Source organism: Lycorma delicatula, chromosome 10 (genome assembly GCF_047948215.1).
Source record: "Lycorma delicatula isolate Av1 chromosome 10, ASM4794821v1, whole genome shotgun sequence".
In the NCBI taxonomy this organism is placed as follows: Eukaryota; Metazoa; Arthropoda; class Insecta; order Hemiptera; family Fulgoridae; genus Lycorma; species Lycorma delicatula.
In genome coordinates, this window is record NC_134464.1 from 4,712,989 (window position 1) to 4,733,621 (window position 20,633).

The following is a 20,633-nucleotide window of genomic DNA, read 5'->3' on the forward strand; positions in this document are numbered from 1 at the left end:
AAGAAGATAGGGAAGAGAGTAGAGTATTTCAAAACGCATAGCGATAGAATCATTGTAATAAGGATAAAATCAAAACCTAAACCGACAACGATTGTTAATGTCTATATGCCTACAAGCGCCCATGATGATGATGAGGTAGAGTGTGTATACGAAGAGATTGATGAAGCAATTAAACACTTAAAAGGAGATGAAAATTTAAATAATAGTTGGAGATTGGAATGCAAGTATTGGAAAAGGCAAGGAAGGAAATATAGTGGGTGAATATGATGGGCTGGGCAAAAGGAATGAAAGAGGGGACCGACTTATAGAGTTTTGCATGAAGTATAATTTAGTAATTGCCAAAACCCAATTTAAAAATCATAATAGAAGAATATACACTTGGAAAAAGCCAGGCGATACTTCAAGGTATCAGATAGATTATAACATGGTTAAGCAAAGATTTAGAAATCAACTCGTTGACTGCAAAACTTACCCTGGAGCAGACATTGATAGCGACCATAATTTAGTGATAATGAAATGTAGATTGGGGTTTAAAAACCTGAAGAAAAGGTGTCAGATGAATCGGTGGAATTTAGAGAAGCTTGAGGAAGAGAAGGTAAAGAAGATTTTTGAGGAGGACATCGCAAGAGTTCTGAGTAAAAAAGATAAGGTAGAAAATGTAGAAGAAGAATGGGAGAATGTTAAAAAGGAAATTCTTAAATCAGCAGAAGCAAACTTAGGTGGAATAAAGAGAACCGGTAGAAAACCTTGGGTTTCAGACAATATATTGCAGCTGATGGATGAACGTAGAAAATATAAGAATGCTAGTGATGAAGAAAGTAAAAGGAACTATCGGCAATTAAGAAATGCTATAAACAGGAAGTGCAAACTGGCGAAAGAAGAGTGGATTAAAGAAAAGTGTTCAGAAGTGGAAAGAGAAATGAACATTGGTAAAATAGACGGAGCATACAGGAAAGTTAAGGAAAATTTTGGGGTACATAAATTAAAATCTAATAATGTGTTAAACAAAGACTGTACACCAATATATAATACGAAAGGTAAAGTCGATAGATGGGTGGAATATATTGAAGAGTTATACGGAGGAAATGAATTAGAAAATGGTGTTATAGAGGAAGAAGAGGAAGTTGAGGAGGATGAAATGGGAGAAACAATACTGGGATCTGAATTTAAGAGAGCATTAAAAGATTTAAATGGCAGAAAGGCTGCTGGAATAGACGGAATACCTGTACAATTACTGCGCAGTGCAGGTGAGGAAGCGATTGATAGATTATACAAACTGGTGTGTAATATTTACGAAAAAGGGGAATTTCCGTCAAGACTTCAAAAAAAGGGTGTTATATTCATGATACCAAAGAAAGCAGGGGCAGATAAATGTGAAGAATACAGAACAATTAGTTTAACTAGTCATGCATCAAAAATCTTAACTAGAATTTTATACAGAAGAATTGAGAGGAGAGTGGAAGAAGTGTTAGGAGAAGACCAATTTGGTTTCAGGAAAAGTATAGGAACAAGGGAAGCAATTTTAGGCCTCAGATTAATAGTAGAAGGAAGATTAAAGAAAAACAAACCAACATACTTGGCGTTTATAGACCTAGAAAAGGCTTTCGATAACGTAGACTGGAATAAAATGTTCAGCATTTAAAAAAAATTAGGGTTCAAATACAGAGATAGAAGAACAATTGCTAACATTTACAGGAACCAAACAGCAACAATAACAATTGAAGAACATAAGAAAGAAGCCCTAATAAGAAAGGGAGTCCGACAAGGATGTTCCCTATCTCCGTTACTTTTTAATCTTTACATGGAACTAGCAGTTAATGATGTTAAAGAACAATTTAGATTCGGAGTAACAGTACAAGGTGCTATAGGAGAATGTTAAAAATCAGATGGGTGGATAAAGTGACAAATGAAGAGGTATTGCGGCAAATCGATGAAGAAAGAAGCATTTGGAAAAATATAGTTAAAAGAAGAGACAGACTTATAGGCCACATACTAGGGCATCCTGGAATAGTCGCTTTAATATTGGAAGGACAGGTAGAAGGAAAAAATTGTGTAGGCAGGCCACGTTTGGAATATGTAAAACAAATTGTTAGGGATGTAGGATGTGGAGGGTGTACTGAAATGAAACGACTAGCACTAGATAGGGAATCTTGGAGAGCTGCATCAAACCAGTCAAATGACTGAAGACAAAAAAAAAAGAAACAAACTGTTCTTATAGAATCCCTCATTAGAATTGTTACCTCTATGTCTTATTGATATTCTAACTTTATTTCATTTTTATTTTTGAAATTTGCTGTAAATATAGTGCCTTAATGCTTTATGGTATTATTATTATTTTGCGTTAATGTCCAATTGGGATTGGTGTCTTCTCTCCTCATTACTATTAATACTTCAAACATGTCATTTTGTACACCGCTTCATTTGCATACTGCACTTTATTTTTCTCTTTATTTAAGTTGATTTTTCTTTATTCTCTTTTACAGCACATTTGATTTTGATGTTATCTTCATCATACTTATTAAATAAGGTTGGAAATAGCCAAAACCTTGTCTTATTCTCTTACTAGATAAACCACTCGTATCCTTTATTTTGATAACATTTCATTTCAAAAATCAATTTTAATCTATTCTTTTTCTTTTTAATATTTCTATTAGCTTATCCAAACAGATGCACTAAAATGTATTTACTGTATCTATAAAACATATACTTAATTCCTCAATACCTTCAAAAATATATACTCTCACCAATTATTATACAGTGATAACAATATAAATAAAATTTAACATGAATATTAATTCTAATGTGATTAATGATTAGAAAAGTAGATGATATTAAAGTTATAATTACTACTGTGATACTCCTCTGGCTGTGCAGTTTCGAATTTTTGTAAAAATTCATATAATACATGCTCATTTTGAAAGAAATACTAACCACTAAAATTTGAACATCACAAACTTTTTTTATTTACACCATCCTATGAAAGATGATGACTGTATTCAGAGCTATGAAGTTCTACCAGCAAAAAATTTGATTCATGGTTAGTTTTAAGGTGACCATCCACCATGTGTAACTTCCAAATATAAGATTGCTGTTTAAAGGAGATAATACCAAATATTCCTTTTAGCATTTCAACAAATTTTCAGCTTTGCAGTGCAAAAAACTGAGAAGTAACAAGATTAAAATAGTTTTCATTTAACTTTCTCAGCGATCTCAGAAAAATGGTTTAAACGTCATTTTTTTTTTTTGAAAATCATAAAAAGAACTTTTGTAAATAAATTATCAGAGCCTCCTATCAATATAAAAAAAGTTTTTATACAAAGTTTATTATAGATTTTACTATATTTAATTTAATTTTACAAAATTATCCAGTCAGAAAATATTTTTCCATGAGGGAGTGGAATCAAACTATCAAAAACGTTTTTAAAATTTTTAATAAAATAAATATTCTTTCTGAATAAACAAATTCAGAAACGGGAAGTATTTACAACACTTTTAAGTTATGAAATATTTTTAAGTATTTTAAGTTAAAATACTAAGATTATCACAGAAACTTCTTTGTAAATCTATCTTAACGTGTCGTAGAGACACAAAAGGTTCTGTTTCACTTTGTAGCACAAATTACCAATAAAAAGAAAGTATATGCTAAGTATAAAAAAAATTGTAATTGTGCGTGTGCGTGCGCACACATACACACACACACAAATAAAAAACTACTTCATACCAGAACCTAATTTCCTGTACTTTATGGAATTATTACGTCAGTGCAAGTATCGACGGAGGCAGACAAGATAAATACTTTATAAATACTTTCACTAGTTTTCCAAAAAAATTACTGTTGGTGAATTAGACTTAATGCTGTATTTATGAGTGGCAAAGAATGTTTTCACATATCTCGGTGGAACATTTTAACTTACAGACTTCTTAGCTGCCATTGAAACCATATTGTTATGAGAAAACTTGCATATGATGAACTGTTAACAATTATGGGGCCAAGGGGTTTTTTGATAAAACCAGCTAATACAAAGAAAAAAACTACTCTGATTTACCCAAATTAGGGGCAGGTCCTTTATCAGTTGAGTGCCTTGTTCCACTATCTTTCTGGCAGGACTGTTAATTCTTATGAGATCTCTCAGTGGGGAATGTAATACTTTCTTCTCTGGGAGTTATACAGGTGAGTGGGAAGTTCATTTACGCTACAATAAATCCAGTTTAATTGGGCTCTACTGCTGCCAATTCTCACCAATGATATCGCTCACTGCTGCTGGAAAAAGTGGGGAGCATAAACCATGGTGAAAATCATCTATACATTCATGGGGGATGACTTTAGTCATGGTCAAGTGCGAAGCGATGGTGGATACAAGTGCATTCACTGTCAAAGAATGTTTGTTAGCTTGTATGTGGTTCCATGAATGTCCTCACAAAGTAAAACATTGGAAAACATTATGAATGACTTCTTTGAAAATTCTGGAAAATCATCCCATCATGGCAAATGTTACTAACATGGGAGAGAAAGGCTTTTCCAGAAAGGATTGTTCTTGATGCGCCACATGGTGGGAGGCTTGAGCACTTGAGCAGCGACATGTGCTGCTGTAGAGGCATAGATTTTTTTTTGGGTGAAAGAGAATCCTCACTTTTTTGAGGAAATCAAACATCATTTGCCTTGCGTTATCTTGGGCTGAAATGACTGATAAACATATCTGTTTGGTTCTTATATTTTTGATGCCACAGTTAATCCAATCTCAGATAACGCAGTTATCTGAGAATGATCGACGACTGTTTGCTTCCAGAATTAATGGATCGCTGACATCATTATGTTTCAGTAAGATGATGCGCCAGTGAATTTTGCATTGAACATCTGCAGATGTCTCGATGAAATTTTTCCAAATTGCTGGGAATGGGTCAGAAGAGTTATCGGCTCCATTGCCTTGGCCAAGTTGAAGAAGCTCTGACCTCACTGCACCTGACAATGCATTCTGGGATTCTGTAAAAGAAGAGATCCAAAAATGCAGATCTGTCAACAATGAGCAGCTACAAGACATTCGGTCAGCATTTAAAATGAAAACCCCTGATAATCTGTTGCAGATGAATTGGACTTGGAGATCCATAAAAGATAAGCTGCACCTATCCTAAAAATTTCATAACTACCGTTAAGGGATTTCCCACCCAACATAAATATCCTACATCTGACTCAGATGCTCACCTTAAAAAGCTTGGCTTTATACTCCTTCTAAAATTAAATATAATGCAGAAAATTTTCAAAGAACCTCAGGATTTACGAAGAAATTTAATTGCTTCTTTCACTACAAGATTCACAAAAAATTTAATTTTTACTTATTAGTCTTCTTAAAGCAAAATGTTTATTGCGTAAAAACCTGAACTTTGAATGAACTAAAGGACAAATATTAAAAGCATTACTACTAACTTACAGTTATTGAATGTATTTCAATCCAAACTAAAGCAAAAAATATAAGTCACTGAACATCTTTATGAAGTATAGAGTTTCCCACTATGAAACTATTCCAGTAGATCCACTATTGCTGCTTCTAAGCCATAGGCTCTTCTCAGCAGTACTCTAAAGCTCTTACACCTTGCTTGTACAACACTACACTTGGCACTGGGCATAGATGTCCCTCCTCAGCATTCTTCGAAAACTCAACTGATATGCATGTTGCAATCAGTCGCTGATTCTCTGGCATCCTCAGGTACTTCTACATGTGACATTGTGCTAATATTTTGTCTGTTTCAGACTTCAAGTCTCTCTATTCTTTCTCTGTTCTTTTCTTCTTTTGTGGTGTACCTATCAATAAATAAATAAATGCTGTGTGGTCCATTTACAATTCTTTTTATGCCTCTAATATATGCAATCTATTTACATAAACCCATAGCTAATTTATTCTCAAATTCCTGTTTTTGTATACTCTATTTTCTACTAACTAATATCTACCTAATGTTCTACTATATTACCATATTCTTCTATTTCTTAAATCACTGAACAGGGAGCTAACTTTTAAAAAACTTCTGGAAGAGTAAAATTATAGAATAAAAATTAATTTCATATACGAGGGTTATTTTTTTTTTCAAGGTCCGAACAGTCACAAAATTAAAACCACAGTGAAAATAAAAAATTTTTTATTTGTAACAAGTACTTACATAGTTACGCTATTTCTCTACATAGTCGCCACTCTGATTTAGACATTTGTCGTAGCGTGGTACCAACTTTCCAATACCCTCGTCATAGAACAGAGCCGCTTTCAGCCATGTTTCTACGCCGGTCTGCAGCTCGATATCTGTGCCAAAATGTTGTCCTCCTAGCCAGCGTTTCATGTGAGCAAAGAGGTGAAAATCGGATGGAGCCAAGTCCGGGCTGTATGGTGGGTGATCAAACACTTCCCAATGAAAATGCTGCAGGAGCTTCTTTGTTACAGCTGCAGTGTGCGGCCGAGCATTGTCATGGAGAAAGACAATATCTGATGACAACATTCCTCTCCGCTTATTCTGAATCGCCCTTCGTAGACGTTGAAGAGTCATGCACTATGAGGCTGCAGTGATGGTCGTGCCACGTTCCATGAAGAGAACTCCATTTCGGTTCCAGAACACAGTAGCCATACACTTTCTGTAAGAGATGGTTCGCTTGAACTTCTTTGGTTTACTGGGAGAATGAGAATGCATCCACTGTTTGGATTGTTCTTTTGTTTCTTCAGTTTCAAAATGGACCCATGTCTCGTCCCCCGTGACAATTTTGTTCAAAAAAACCTTCTCCTTCATTGTGGTAGTGCTGGAGAAATGTTAGGGAGGCGTCCATTCTCATTGTTTTGTGACGGTCAGACATCATTTTGGGAACTCATCTCGCACACAGTTTGTGATACTTAAGTCTCTCACTCACAATGGTGTAGAGAGCTGACCTTGAAATTTCAGGAAACAAAAATCACTCAATATAGAAATTGTGAACCGACGATTTTCTCGAATTGCTTCATCCACTCGCTCAACAAGATTATCGGTTGACAGTCACTTCCATCCCTGACCGCCTGCATCATGAACATCTGCACGTCCTGCTTTAAAGTTCCTGCACCATTGTCGTACTTTGCTGTCACTCACTGAAGTTTCACCGTACACATTACTTATTCGTCTATGAATTTCAGCCGCATTACACCACTCAGCCTGAAGAAATCGAATTACCGCACGCACTTCACACTTGGCGGGAGATGCTATTGTTGTAGACATGTTTACATCCTAGCTGCGTGTTCAGAACTGAACGAAGTGATTGAAGGCCATACTAGAGACGCTGCACAACACATATGCGCAATGGTTCATTCGAATTTTGCATGGGGTTTTATTTCGCGACCGATCGGACCTTGAAAAAAAAATCCTCGTATTATGTTAATACTAAAAAAAAAAAAAAACATACGCTGTATGTGTTGTGAGAAGTGGCCATATGAAGATGGGCTTTTTGAATTGAATCGGTTTTAAGTCACTCATCCAGCATATAACAGCTGAAAAATTTCAATAAAAGTATGTCAGTTCAGTTAATTACCTTTATCTGATATAGTTGTAACATGTGAATTTGTACTACAAGATGCATTAGTACTAAAATTAGCACCATCTTTATCAACAACACTACTTTGAGATTCTTCTTTATTTAGATCTTCATTTATATCTTCCATTAAATGAGATTTACTGTTTTCTAAAGTTGAATGTATACTATATAAGCCTGTATCACCTGTAAAACCAAATCTCATTAGTTTAATAAAAATTAATTCAATAGTTTATCTTTATTAAAGTTTAAAAGTAATAGAACAATGAATACTCATTGAACTTATGAGTTTTGCTATCTGGGGTACTCTTAATTGAAGGACTGAATGTCAAAATTTGTTTACAACCTGCACAAAAATAATACTAGAGAACCACAAAAGCCAAGCTGCAATGGAAGAATAGGGCACATTTCAAGGGGGGAGGATAAAGATAAGTTACTGATGACTGGCATTGCAATAAAAGTAAAATATGTTGAGTTACACATTAATCCCGAATTGTAATTATTTTATTTTCAACATCACTCAGTCCTCTGAGTACTGCGCAGCTGAAAGCAATGGAAAACTACAGCTGCTTTTTTTTCCAAGAAAATGTGGCTCTCTGCATTTTCACATAGCAATAATGGAGGCGCCTTCCTTGGTAAAATATTCCGGAGGTAAAATAGTCCCCCGTTCGGATCTCCGGGTGGGGACTACTAAGGAAGGGGTCACCAGAAAATTAAAAAATAACATTCTACGAGTCGGAGCGTGGAATGTTAGAAGCTTGAAAAAGGTTGGTAGGCTAGAAAATTTAAAAAGGGAAATGGGTAGGACAAATGTGGATATAGTAGGAATTAGTGAGGTTCGGTGGGAAGAGGAAGGCGACTTTTGGTCAGGTGATTTTAGAGTAATTAACTCAGCGTCAAATAATGGGCAGGCAGGAGTAGGTTTCGTGATGAACAAGAAGATAGGGAGGAGAGTGGAGTATTTCAAAACGCATAGCGATAGAATCATTGTAATAAGGATAAAATCAAAACCTAAACCGACAACGATTGTTAACGTCTATATGCCTACAAGCGCCCATGATGATGATGAGGTAGAGTGTGTATACGAAGAGATTGATGAAGCAATTAAACACGTAAAAGGAGATGAAAATTTAAATAATAGTTGGAGATTGGAATGCAAGTATTGGAAAAGGCAAGGAAGGAAATATAGTGGGTGAATATGATGGGCTGGGCAAAAGGAATGAAAGAGGGGACCGACTTATAGAATTTTGCACGAAGTATAATTTAGTAATTGCCAACACCCAATTTAAAAATCATAATAGAAGAATATACACTTGGAAAAAGCCAGGCGATACTGGAAGGTATCAGATAGATTATATCATGGTTAAGCAAAGATTTAGAAATCAACTCGTTGACTGCAAAACTTACCCTGGAGCAGACATTGATAGCGACCATAATTTGGTGATAATGAAATGTAGATTGGGGTTTAAAAACCTGAAGAAAAGGTGTCAGATGAATCGGTGGAATTTAGAGAAGCTTGAGGAAGAGGAGGTAAAGAGATTTTTGAGGAGGACATCGCAAGAGGTCTGAGTAAAAAAGATAAGGTAGAAAATGTAGAAGAAGAATGGGAGAATGTTAAAAAGGAAATTCTTAAATCAGCAGAAGCAAACTTAGGCGGAATAAAGAGAACCGGTAGAAAACCTTGGGTTTCAGACGATATATTGCAGCTGATGGATGAACGTAGAAAATATAAGAATGCTAGTGATGAAGAAAGTAAAAGGGACTATCGGAAATTAAGAAATGCTATAAACAGGAAGTGCAAACTGGTGAAAGAAGAGTGGATTAAAGAAAAGTGTTCAGAAGTGGAAGGAGAAATGAACATTGGTAAAATAGACGGAGCATACAGGAAAGTTAAGGAAAATTTTGGGGTACATAAATTAAAATCTAATAATGTGTTAAACAAAGATGGTACACCAATATATAATACGAAAGCTAAAGTCGATAGATGGGTGGAATATATTGAAGAGTTATACGGAGGAAATGAATTAGAAAATGGTGTTATAGAGGAAGAAGAGGAAGTTGAGGAAGATGAAATGGGAGAAACAATACTGAGATCTGAATTTAAGAGAGCATTAAAAGATTTAAATGGCAGAAAAGCTCCTGGAATAGACGGAATACCTGTAGAATTACTGCGCAGTGCTGGTGAGGAAGCGATTGATAGATTATACAAACTGGTGTGTAATATTTATGAAAATGGGGAATTTCCATCAGACTTCAAAAAAAGGGTGTTATATTCATGATACCAAAGAAAGCAGGGGCAGATAAATGTGAAGAATACAGAACAATTAGTTTAACTAGTCATGCATCAAAAATCTTAACCAGAATTTTATACAGAAGAATTGAGAGGAGAGTGGAAGAAGTGTTAGGAGAAGACCAATTTGGTTTCAGGAAAAGTATAGGAACAAGGGAAGCAATTTTAGGCCTCAGATTAATAGTAGAAGGAAGATTAAAGAAAAACAAACCAACATACTTGGCATTTATAAACCTAGAAAAGGCTTTCGATAACGTAGACTGGAATAAAATGTTCAGCATTTTAAAAAAATTAGGGTTCAAATACAGAGATAGAAGAACAATTGCTAACATTTACAGGAACCAAACAGCAACAATAACAATTGAAGAACATAAGAAAGAAGCCCTAAGAAGAAAGGGAGTCCGACAAGGATGTTCCCTATCTCCGTTACTTTTTAATCTTTACATGGAACTAGCAGTTAATGATGTTAAAGAACAATTTAGATTCGGAGTAACAGTACAAGGTGAAAAGATAAAGATGCTATGATTTGCTGATGATATAGTAATTCTAGCCGAGAGTAAAAAGGATTTAGAAGAAACAATGAACGGCATAGATGAAGTCCTACGCAAGAACTATCGCATGAAAATAAACAAGAACAAAACAAAAGTAATGAAATGTAATAGAAATAACAAAGATGGACCGCTGAATGTGAAAATAGGAGGAGAAAAGATTATGGAGGTAGAAGAATTTTGTTATTTGGGAAGTAAAATTACTAAAGATGGACGAAGCAGGAGCGATATAAAATGCCGAATAGCACAAGCTAAACGAGCCTTCAGTAAGAAATATATTTTGTTTACATCAAAAATTAATTTAAATGTCAGGAAAAGATTTTTGAAAGTGTATGTTTGGAGTGTCGCTTTATATGGAAGTGAAACTTGGACAATCGGAGTATCTGAGAAGAAAAGATTAGAAGCTTTTGAAATGTGGTGCTATAGGAGAATGTTAAAAATCAGATGGGTGGATAAAGTGACAAATGAAGAGGTATTGCGGCAAATAGATGAAGAAAGAAGCATTTGGAAAAATATAGTTCAAAGAAGAGACAGACTTATAGGCCACATACTAAGGCATCCTGGAATAGTCGCTTTAATATTGGAAGGACAGGTAGAAGGGAAAAATTGTGTAGGCAGGCCACGTTTGGAGTATGTAAAACAAATTGTTGGGGATGTAGGATGTAGAGGGTATACTGAAATGAAATGACTAGCACTAGATAGGGAATCTTGGAGAGCTGCATCAAACCAGTCAAATGACTGAAGACAAAAAAAAAAAAAAAAATATTTTATACATGCGGTGTTAAATGGGTATTAAAATTGCCCATCTCTACTTTTCAGTAATATTTCTTTACTTAAAAACTAAACCATTTTACTAACATTATTAGGAATATTTAATTGCAATTGATTAAAGACACTTAAAAAATGTACTTAATATACTTTTGCGGTATACACAATTAGTACAGGAGTTAATGTCATCTTTACGATTGTTTATTCACCAATAACATCTAGAGCAGTGGTATCTCATATGATATGTTTTCAGTTTAAATCCGAGTAAAGCTAGATATTTTTCACATGTTATAAAAATTCATCTCTTTAGTATTTAGTACTTACTAAACAGGCCTTTAGTACTTAATAAGCAAATAAATTTATATATTTATTTTCTTTAATAAATGTGTACAATACCTTGCAATATCAGCTTATATAAAATCTATTGATAAGGATGAGAAATAAAAATCAGATGTTTATTTCTTACTCTTGTTTACTATATCTACTCTTTAAAATGCCAACAATCATCTGAAATATATACAATCCTCCCAATAAAATGGAACAGATCTATTGTTAAAAAGGAAAAAAATTGTTAAAAACTACAAAATAGTTTAGTACATTCATCAGTTACTTAGTTACAATAATTAGAAATAATGCAAAAGAATGTACATTTTAATATTTAGTCATCAAGATTAAAAAGGATGGGCAAGTAAGGAAAAAATATAAATTTTCAAGCGATAAAAAATAATCTACCACAAAAACATAACTAAAAGGAATTGAAATTAACTGCCTAGCCCTATTAACTGAAGATATTGCAATTTTCTCGGAGAAATCTCAAAACAGCAGTAGAACAAGTAAATCATCTAAAAGAAATCGTATAGAAAGTTCGGCTAAAAATTTCCTTTGAAAATAAGTAATTCACGACTGATACCAAAGATTCTCTAAGTCTTCAAGTATAAAATATGGTTAAATCAATAGTCAATAAATTTAAATATTTGACAGAAATAATTCAAATCATTGGTTTAGATAGTGAGGATAAACAAATGAAGAGAAAAGTGGAATTGGCCAAAATCAGGTATTACAATACAGTCATCAAACCAGAAGACCTGTACACATCGCAATACATCTTCAGTTTGAAATCAGGTGAAAGAGTGCGATTGGAAAAAAGAAGGAAAAATTTTTAAAAATCCAAGGACTTATTAAAGGTAGTGAAAATGGATGTAATAAAATCTCTACAAATACAATGAAACTGAGAAAATGTTAGATTCCATCGAAAAAAGAAAGAACCAAGTTAAGTTCTTCAGCCAACTTATGAATTATAACAGGCTCACAAAAAAATCTTCAACCAACATTTACAACCAAAAGAATGGGAATCAATAGACCTCAGCCGTATAAAAGGATGTAAAAGAAATAAGAATATCTGAAGAAACAACATTCAAAAAACTGGAACAAGATTTCAAGGATTTCCAAGAGAAGAAAAAAGAACCTGACAACCTCTGGTCAGAAGACAGAAAGCAAAACCCAAGTACTTTGAAAGACTACAAAAGGAAATGCCCAAAAGAAAGAAAAATGAATGCAAAATGTTACTTCACATGGTTAGGCAGAACTAACTCTGAAATAAAACACAAACTTAAAAAATAAATGAACTAATAATACTTTTTTGGATTGTAATTTTTTTTTTTAGGCTCAACATGAATGATAAAGAGAAAAAAAACCAAAAAAACAAAGGGAACAATGTCTTTTAATATTTTCAGGATCAAGTCATTCTTCTTACTTTTGGTGCAAAGTAATCAACCTAAATATTGTTCATACAAACATTTTTACTTTATTTTCATAAAAAAAAGTTTATTATATCATTCTCAATAAAAAGAAAATCATATACAGATTTTTAAGTAAAACGCTATTATATTTACAATCATAAAGTCTTTTACAGTTTTTAAATAATAAAACAAAAAAACATAAAAGTTTTGGCTTATGGTAATCAAAGCAACTTCGGAATAAAAATATATATAGTTATGTGACTCGATAATATTAATAATACACGCTTCAATATATATGTTTAATCATCAAATTTATCAGAAAATTATTCCACGGAGTTAATCACATTAAAACTATATATATATATATATATATAAATAAAGATATACATTTAAATGTATACACAATACAAATGTTATTAAACATGCTAACTCATATAAACAATAGAATCAACATTACTGCAGCTTCCAAAAAGATAATTATGTACAAAGAATATCATAACAAAACAAATCTACACCAACAAAAGAAAAAAAATGGAATTTTCAAAATAACATGTAATGACTATGACATTTTTTATGTTTTTAACTGACTAATTCGGAATAGGATATGGATTAATATCAGTAGACACATCAGCCTCTAGTTACGGATTTTTGTGCAACTCCTAGGTAGAAAATGTTTTTGTGGGCAAATAACCAAATTTATGATTGTCGCCTCAATAAAAAGCGCAACAGAATACTGTAATGCCTTGATATTATTACACTACAACATATTTTTTGTGGTGTGCAGCAAATACAAAACATTAACCAACATAACAATCTTTATAAGTATTAAAGAATAAATAAACTATGTATATATATCAGAGATAGAATTATGAAGGGCTCCCACCAAAAAAGAAATGAAAAAAACTGGGAAGGAAAGACAGTTTTTGGGAGTTACGAGGATGGAGAAATAAAGGTTTCAAACCGTACTGTTTTGCTCTGAAACGCCTTAAAAACGCTAAGCTTGTCTTTCACTATTAAATATTTATTGTCAACATATATTCCCATATAAAGTTATACCATCTCTTGGGCTCTTAAATAATTTGAATGAGTTTTTGATGTACAAAAATGGGCTGCCAATGAATCATGTAGACTGATATTTAGGAAATTAAATACGCTAACTTATCATTGTACAATGAATGTCCAATCATTGCTAAAAAGAACAGTTACTTATTCTTAAAAAATAATATCCACCTTTACCAAATCTGAGAAAGGAACTGTTTTGATGTAACTCAAAAAATACTTTAGCTTATCAGAAAGGGTAATTTATTACGCTTCTGTTGTCATTTACTTGAAATATATTGCTAACCGTTTGGAAAATCTTCCCACCAATTTATTTTAAATACAATAAAAAGATTTTATTTTATGGAAACCAATGTTACTCTGCCAATGAATTTTTAAATAATGCTAATAAATAAAAAAAAAACTATCTGCATCTCGTTCATGTGTACATAAACGTGCACTCAAATTAACTATCAATAGCGCCTTCTGAATTATTTTGCAGACATTTTTTAATTTAATAAAAAAAATTAATGTTTGTATTTAAATAATTAATACAAACTTTAATTATACCTATTTTTTATCTTGCAATTTGTTTTTACATTTATAATTTATCTTTTATACTTGTAATGATGCAATCTATATAATATATTATAAAGTACCGATAGAATAAAGATTTATTTATTTAAGGATAAGGAAAGGGGAGGGAAGAAGGAGAGTACAAGCTTGTGGAGAATCACTATGACTTTATAAAATACTTCATTGTATATACACCAAAATAATACAAAAAAATTCCTACAATTTAAGAATATTAGCTGTATGATATTTTGCTAAGTATGATGATTGAATGTACTATTCAAAACCAGCCATTTTAATGTATGCATAAAAAAAAAAATCATGGAATAAATAAGTTGCTATATATTCTAAACAAGAATATTACTGAATGCTGTTTTCTACTGAACCAGGACAATACAGTTTTAAAAACAGTGAGTTAAGAAAAATAATAAAAATTGCCACATAAAGTAAATAAAGGCTGAATAAAAATAAATGTGATCATCCATATTTACTCATGTTATATTTTATGAGTGTGTTGTTTCAATATTCATATAATTAAAAATGATGCCACTGTACTGGGTTCACTAAGTTTTGTTTATTTTGAATAAAGATGATCATGAGAACAACCTAGAAAACAAGCGACTTAGTTTACTAATTTAAAAAAAAAAAAAGATAAGGTATTAATACTTGTGTTACTGACGCACTTCGGTTGTTAAGGTTCAATATGGTTGAGTCAAGACACGACAAAACTGTTTTATTATGTAATAACCTGTCTATTGAGAGGCAGTATATCAAATCAAAAACTCACTCTGATTATGTAACTGTCACATACAGCAAAATTTAAGAAGGTATTTTCTAATTTGAAGTACTAGACAAGATGGTATAATCAACATCTTTTACTACCCACTCCAGATATTATGGAATCCAACAGAATGCTGAATGCAGGTCCCTTTTAATGGTTAATTACATATTAATGGCATTCAGTAATAAATCAAAGAATGTAAAATCTTATTTTATTTAAAATTAAAAAATACAAGACAAGGTGTCTTGTATTTTTTAATTTTGGTAATTATTTAATTTTTAATCTTGGTAATTCAAATAATAACTTATTATCATTTCTTTTTATTATCTTTGTTAACTTTAACTACCTTATTAAAAATATAGACATAGTCTGTTAACTTAAATACTTTACTCTTATACACTCTAATAATAATAATAGTCGTCAGTATTATCTTATGAAAAAATGTAATTAATCTAAATGTACATTAAAGTTATTATTGAGTCAATCCAGTTGAAGTGGCCCAAAAAAACATAAGCTGGTTGCTTGACCAATTCAAAAAAAATTGAAAATCTTACTCGCTTGTTATCTACATGTTTCAGGACCTTAAAACTATTTTTTTTATCAGTAAAGTGGACATTTGATACATTTCATAGTAATATTATAAGAAAAACACGATGATGAATGTCATTTCTAGGTAAATGCCTTTGTTTTCGAGTTGTAAGCATTCAAAGTTTCAAAAATCGCAGTAATAATAAAACGAGGTAAAACACCACCCCAAACTAACTTTTCTATTTTTGTATTACCTTCAGAATTACATCCAGTAACAAATTTTAGATACTGCTGAAATTAATGGCTGAAACACTAATAACAGCCTTCACAATAGTTAATAACTAATAAATGAGAATGAGTGTAAATGAGCATGTTGCAACATGAATTTTCCTGATGACTGGAAATGACTTCAAGCGCCTGTGGCGGCCATTTTAGTTACAGTTCACACACCTATTTTTGTGATTGTAAGGGTTTATGGAAGAAAAAAGTTTCTTATGTATTGAAATAATAAACAAGTTATACCTCTCAGAAAATTATGAAAAACCTGTTAAAAGCGATACCATTTTAAGTGCTCCAAGAAGTTTTCTTGTCTTTTTTGCATTTTAAATTTTTTATATTTAGCCCCTATATTGTTGAAGTTGACGTTTTCAATGTTTTTAAAATGATTTTTTTTTTAAATTATTAATAATAAAGTTGTAATTTAATGATAACTTAACCATTACCAATACAATTTTGCTTCAAAAATGCTTGTAAAACTTACCCAAACTGAGATTTCAATGAGTAGTCTAAATCTTTTTTTCGAAAATTCATTTTTATTTTTATATTGGTCTATTTTAGTAAACACTATCAAAGAAAAAAATAAACTAACAAAATTTTAATTATTCTTCAATGCAATAAAAGTTCATTTTTAGTGTGGTTAACCAACAGCTGTGACATCTCTTCTGATAATTCTCTCGAAATTGTGCGAGAACAACCTGTCACTGTAGTCATTTCAAGTGGTGTCAACATTCTCAGGACTGCAGATCAGTATCTACACACTTTGTCTTGTTGAGATTTTTGATGAAGTGATGCAGCTGGGTGGAAAAAGTGAACCTGCAGATCGTCATTTTCGAGGCTACTATCTACCACTTTTGAAACAGTAACACTAAGACACTTTCCAGGAACTAAATTTAAATTCAGAAAAATGTGTTCTTTATGATCTTGCTCTAATGTTATTTGTCTTAGGTTTTTCTTAACTATTTTTTTATGAATTCTCAAAGGGTCACAACAGAACTGTCCATACAGGTATCTGAATTTTGACAAAAACTTTTTTTCATGATATTTACAACACTAGTGACATGTGAATTAACACGTAAAAAAATAAGTTGTTGATTTCATCACTAAAGTTATTTTGGTACTGTTCTGTACACTGTTTTAGGACAGTCTTCATTTACAAAAATTCCTATGGAACATTGTTCTTCCATTGTTTTGTATGAAATTACTTGAAAATAATATAAACATTTAACTGATTTAAACATTTTCAAATATAATATTATTAAGAAAAACTTATATTTAATAAACACAGGATAAAATTTGAGACATTCTGTACAGATGTGAACAGGTCACTGACTAATGTCAGACTAACCAGTCTGTAACTGCAAAGCTAAATGATGCAACAAGTGTAAATGAGCATGTTGCAACATGAATTTTCCTGATGACTGGAAATGACTTCAAGTGCCTGTTATAACATGAACGCTGCAGTTGAATAGTTCAAACAAGTCTATTTCAACTATAGTAATAAGTATAAAACTATTAAAGTTGCCAAGAAGACAAGAAACCTTCTTGGAGCAAATTAGTGAGTCAAAATGGTATCGCTTTTAACAGGTTTTTCATGATTTTTGAGAGGCTTTAACTTTTTTATTAATACAATATACAAGAAACTTTTTTATTTGCTATAAACATCTATAAAAACACTGTAAGTTATGAAAATTTGAGATTTTTATCACCAAACCCATCAGAGTTATTTGAAGCCAAAATTTGAATTTTTAAAAAAAAATTGGTTTTAAGAAATTCATAACAATTTGGGGATAAGTATATCACCATTTATGGTAAAACTACTAATATACCTACAAATAAAAAATAATTCAAACTGTGTATGCCATCCCTGCCTCTTGAAAAAAATTACCAAAAGTGAAATTTCACGGTTTTTCATGTTCAACTTCATTGTTAATTTTCTCATAGAAAGAAGAGAGATAGGTAAATAAACCACTGGACCAATCTTTTACCTTGAGAAAATATGAATAGATTGCTTTTTTTTATCTTTCCAGGACCAATAGGTTTTTTCCGTAAACCCTTACAATAAAAAAATAGGTGTGTGCACCGTAACAAAACTGCCGCCACAGGTAAATTGCTTAAATAAAAAATTTAAAGAAAATATTTTTAAGGTCCTGAGATATGTAGAAAACAAGTGGGTAAGTTTCAATTTTTTTGAATTGTTCAAGCAACCAACCTTGGGTCACTTCAAATGGATTGACCCTATGGAGATTGGTTTGTTTATAACACCCGATGGAAGTTAATCAATAAATAGTGTCTATGTACAAATCAAATATAATTCAAAATTCAGTTAAAAGGCTTGAAGAACACAAAAAAATGAAACAAGTTTATTGTTTGGTTTATGTTATTGGTATAATGTGATAAAAATAAAAGAATATTAAAAATAAATTTACTGCTAATAGTTTTAAAAAGATGGTTTTTAAAAAACACAAAAGAATCCAAATACTGGATTTTTAATCCAGTATTTTACAGTTTCATCTTATTGCAGCTGTACATCAAAGTGATACAGTTAGTGATGAGCAAAGTAAAGAAGAAAAAGAGATGGATACTTATATAAAAATAAAACACGAGGGTGAATGTAAAGAACAAAAACTAGTATGCAATATTGAACCAAAGTGTTAAGCGACCACAATCAGTGATGTATAAGAGAGAACTGTCCCATCAGGAAAAAATTAATTGAATATTTAAATTTTGAATAACAAATCAAAAAATATTTTTCTTGAATCATCCTACACAACCAATAATTTCTAAAATGCCTCACTATCAACAATTAATAATTAGGTAATTGTAATTTACTGTAAATTATATATAATGCTCACATCATAGAGAACTACATTTTGTCTATAATCTTGAATCTAAATAACTGTTGATAATTAAAGCTTTCCCAAACTTGTATTACAAAAGAAATTTTAAAGATTTTTATGAGAAGGCACGGCAATCACAAGAGACTGGTCCGCTCCCACATGAAATTTTTTGGACCTGCAATTGTATTTCAAAGCTTAAAAAAAAAATGGTATCATTACAAACAGCTAAGAAAAATATGACTTCTTTATATTCAATAATGTAATTCATATGAAAAGTTTTAATAATGATCAGTGGCATGCAAATTAATCTGAACTCTGGAATTTTTTTGTTTATTTCTATGTTGTGGCTACACTGGTTGACCACAGCCATTCTTTAATTTGTATGTTATAAATAGTGCTTTGTGAATGTTTATTTCTGTCTTGAATGTATGGACATAACTCAAAGAACGCCATAAAAAATTATTTCTCTTCCTGAACATACCAGTACGACACAACAAAAAATAACTTCTGAGTGTGCTGTTGGTTTAGGGACAACCAATGCTATTTTAAAAAACTGGTTCCTTTTCACCTCAAAGCAAAGGTAAATGTGGCCGTAAAAGAAAAACTACTCTAGCACAGGATTGATTATTAATGAGAAAACATAAATTGATCCAAAATTATCTCTGCTGTGGACTTAAATCAAGAATTAGCAGCCGGTGGAATTGATGTACATATGACAAATTTAGAAGCTGACTTCTTGCACCTGGACAGAAAGTTCATCGGCCAGCTAAAAAGCAACTTTTAACACCACAATGTGCAAAACCAAGCTCTTGTGGGCCAAAGCACATGCTAACCAGAACAAAGAAGACTGGAAAATTGTTTTCAGTCCCCTGAAAAAAATGTTTGGGGATTTTTCACATTTGCAAGTCCCTTGTTCATTATTTTTGGATATCAAGGTAACTCCCTAGACTTAAAACAGATTGAAAATCTTTAGGTAATAGCCAAAAAACAAATTTAAAAATGAATTGCATCACAAAAATTGAACTCATTAAAGCAATATCATAATGGTTTAATGATGAAAAAAATCCAACAAATGTGCATTACACTTGAATTGATGCGAAATCATGTAGGAGGCCATATTAATTACTAGGTACTCACAAATTGAACAGGCATGATTTTTTTTCTAAATAAAGTTACTTTTCATTAAATATAACATTTATGTTTGGATGCATGACCAAAACGCATTCTATCATCATCTGTCTTTGAACAGCATGACCAAATGTGATAAGACAAATTATTAAGAATGATACAAGATATATTTTCAAAAGAATGAACTTACTCTTCTAAAGAAAGCCTTCCAGAGATAATTATCAGCTCCTACTGCTATGCTAATATATTACTGTATATTTACCACACTCATCGATCTTAACAAGGTTAGAAAGCTCTTTTTATTAGACTGAAAAAACACAACATATGTTGAATCTTTAATCAAATTATATTCAATCTACGATATACAAAAAATCATATGAAAAATATCTATGATATTTTTCCTTTAATATGATGCTTTGTAAAATTTAGGTGATTTGTAAATTTCATAATGTTCAAGTGTTTTAAAATCTTGCTTTTTATGTGCTATGTGTAAAAAAATTTGCAGGTAGTGATCTATATATTTGTTAAAAGTCCTATTTCGACGAGACTATTAAAAAATGGTTTTTATTGTTTATAGTCCCTTATCATATTTT

The 20,633-nt window shown here is 31.8% G+C and overlaps 1 protein-coding gene across 6 annotated transcripts in view; it reads right to left on the minus strand.

Annotated features, from left to right (window-relative positions):
- Positions 1-20,633, minus strand: part of Nab2 (Nuclear polyadenosine RNA-binding 2) — a 134,040-nt gene that overhangs the window by 35,258 nt on the left and 78,149 nt on the right. For 4 of the 6 annotated variants that reach the window (XM_075376951.1, XM_075376950.1, XM_075376949.1 and 1 more), the window contains one exon: positions 7,532-7,717. The exons of the other annotated variants lie outside the window; for them this stretch is intronic. In XM_075376951.1, the coding sequence (XP_075233066.1) occupies positions 7,532-7,717 (186 nt within the window). The remainder of the gene's footprint in view (positions 1-7,531; positions 7,718-20,633) is intronic. 6 annotated transcript variants of the gene reach the window in all.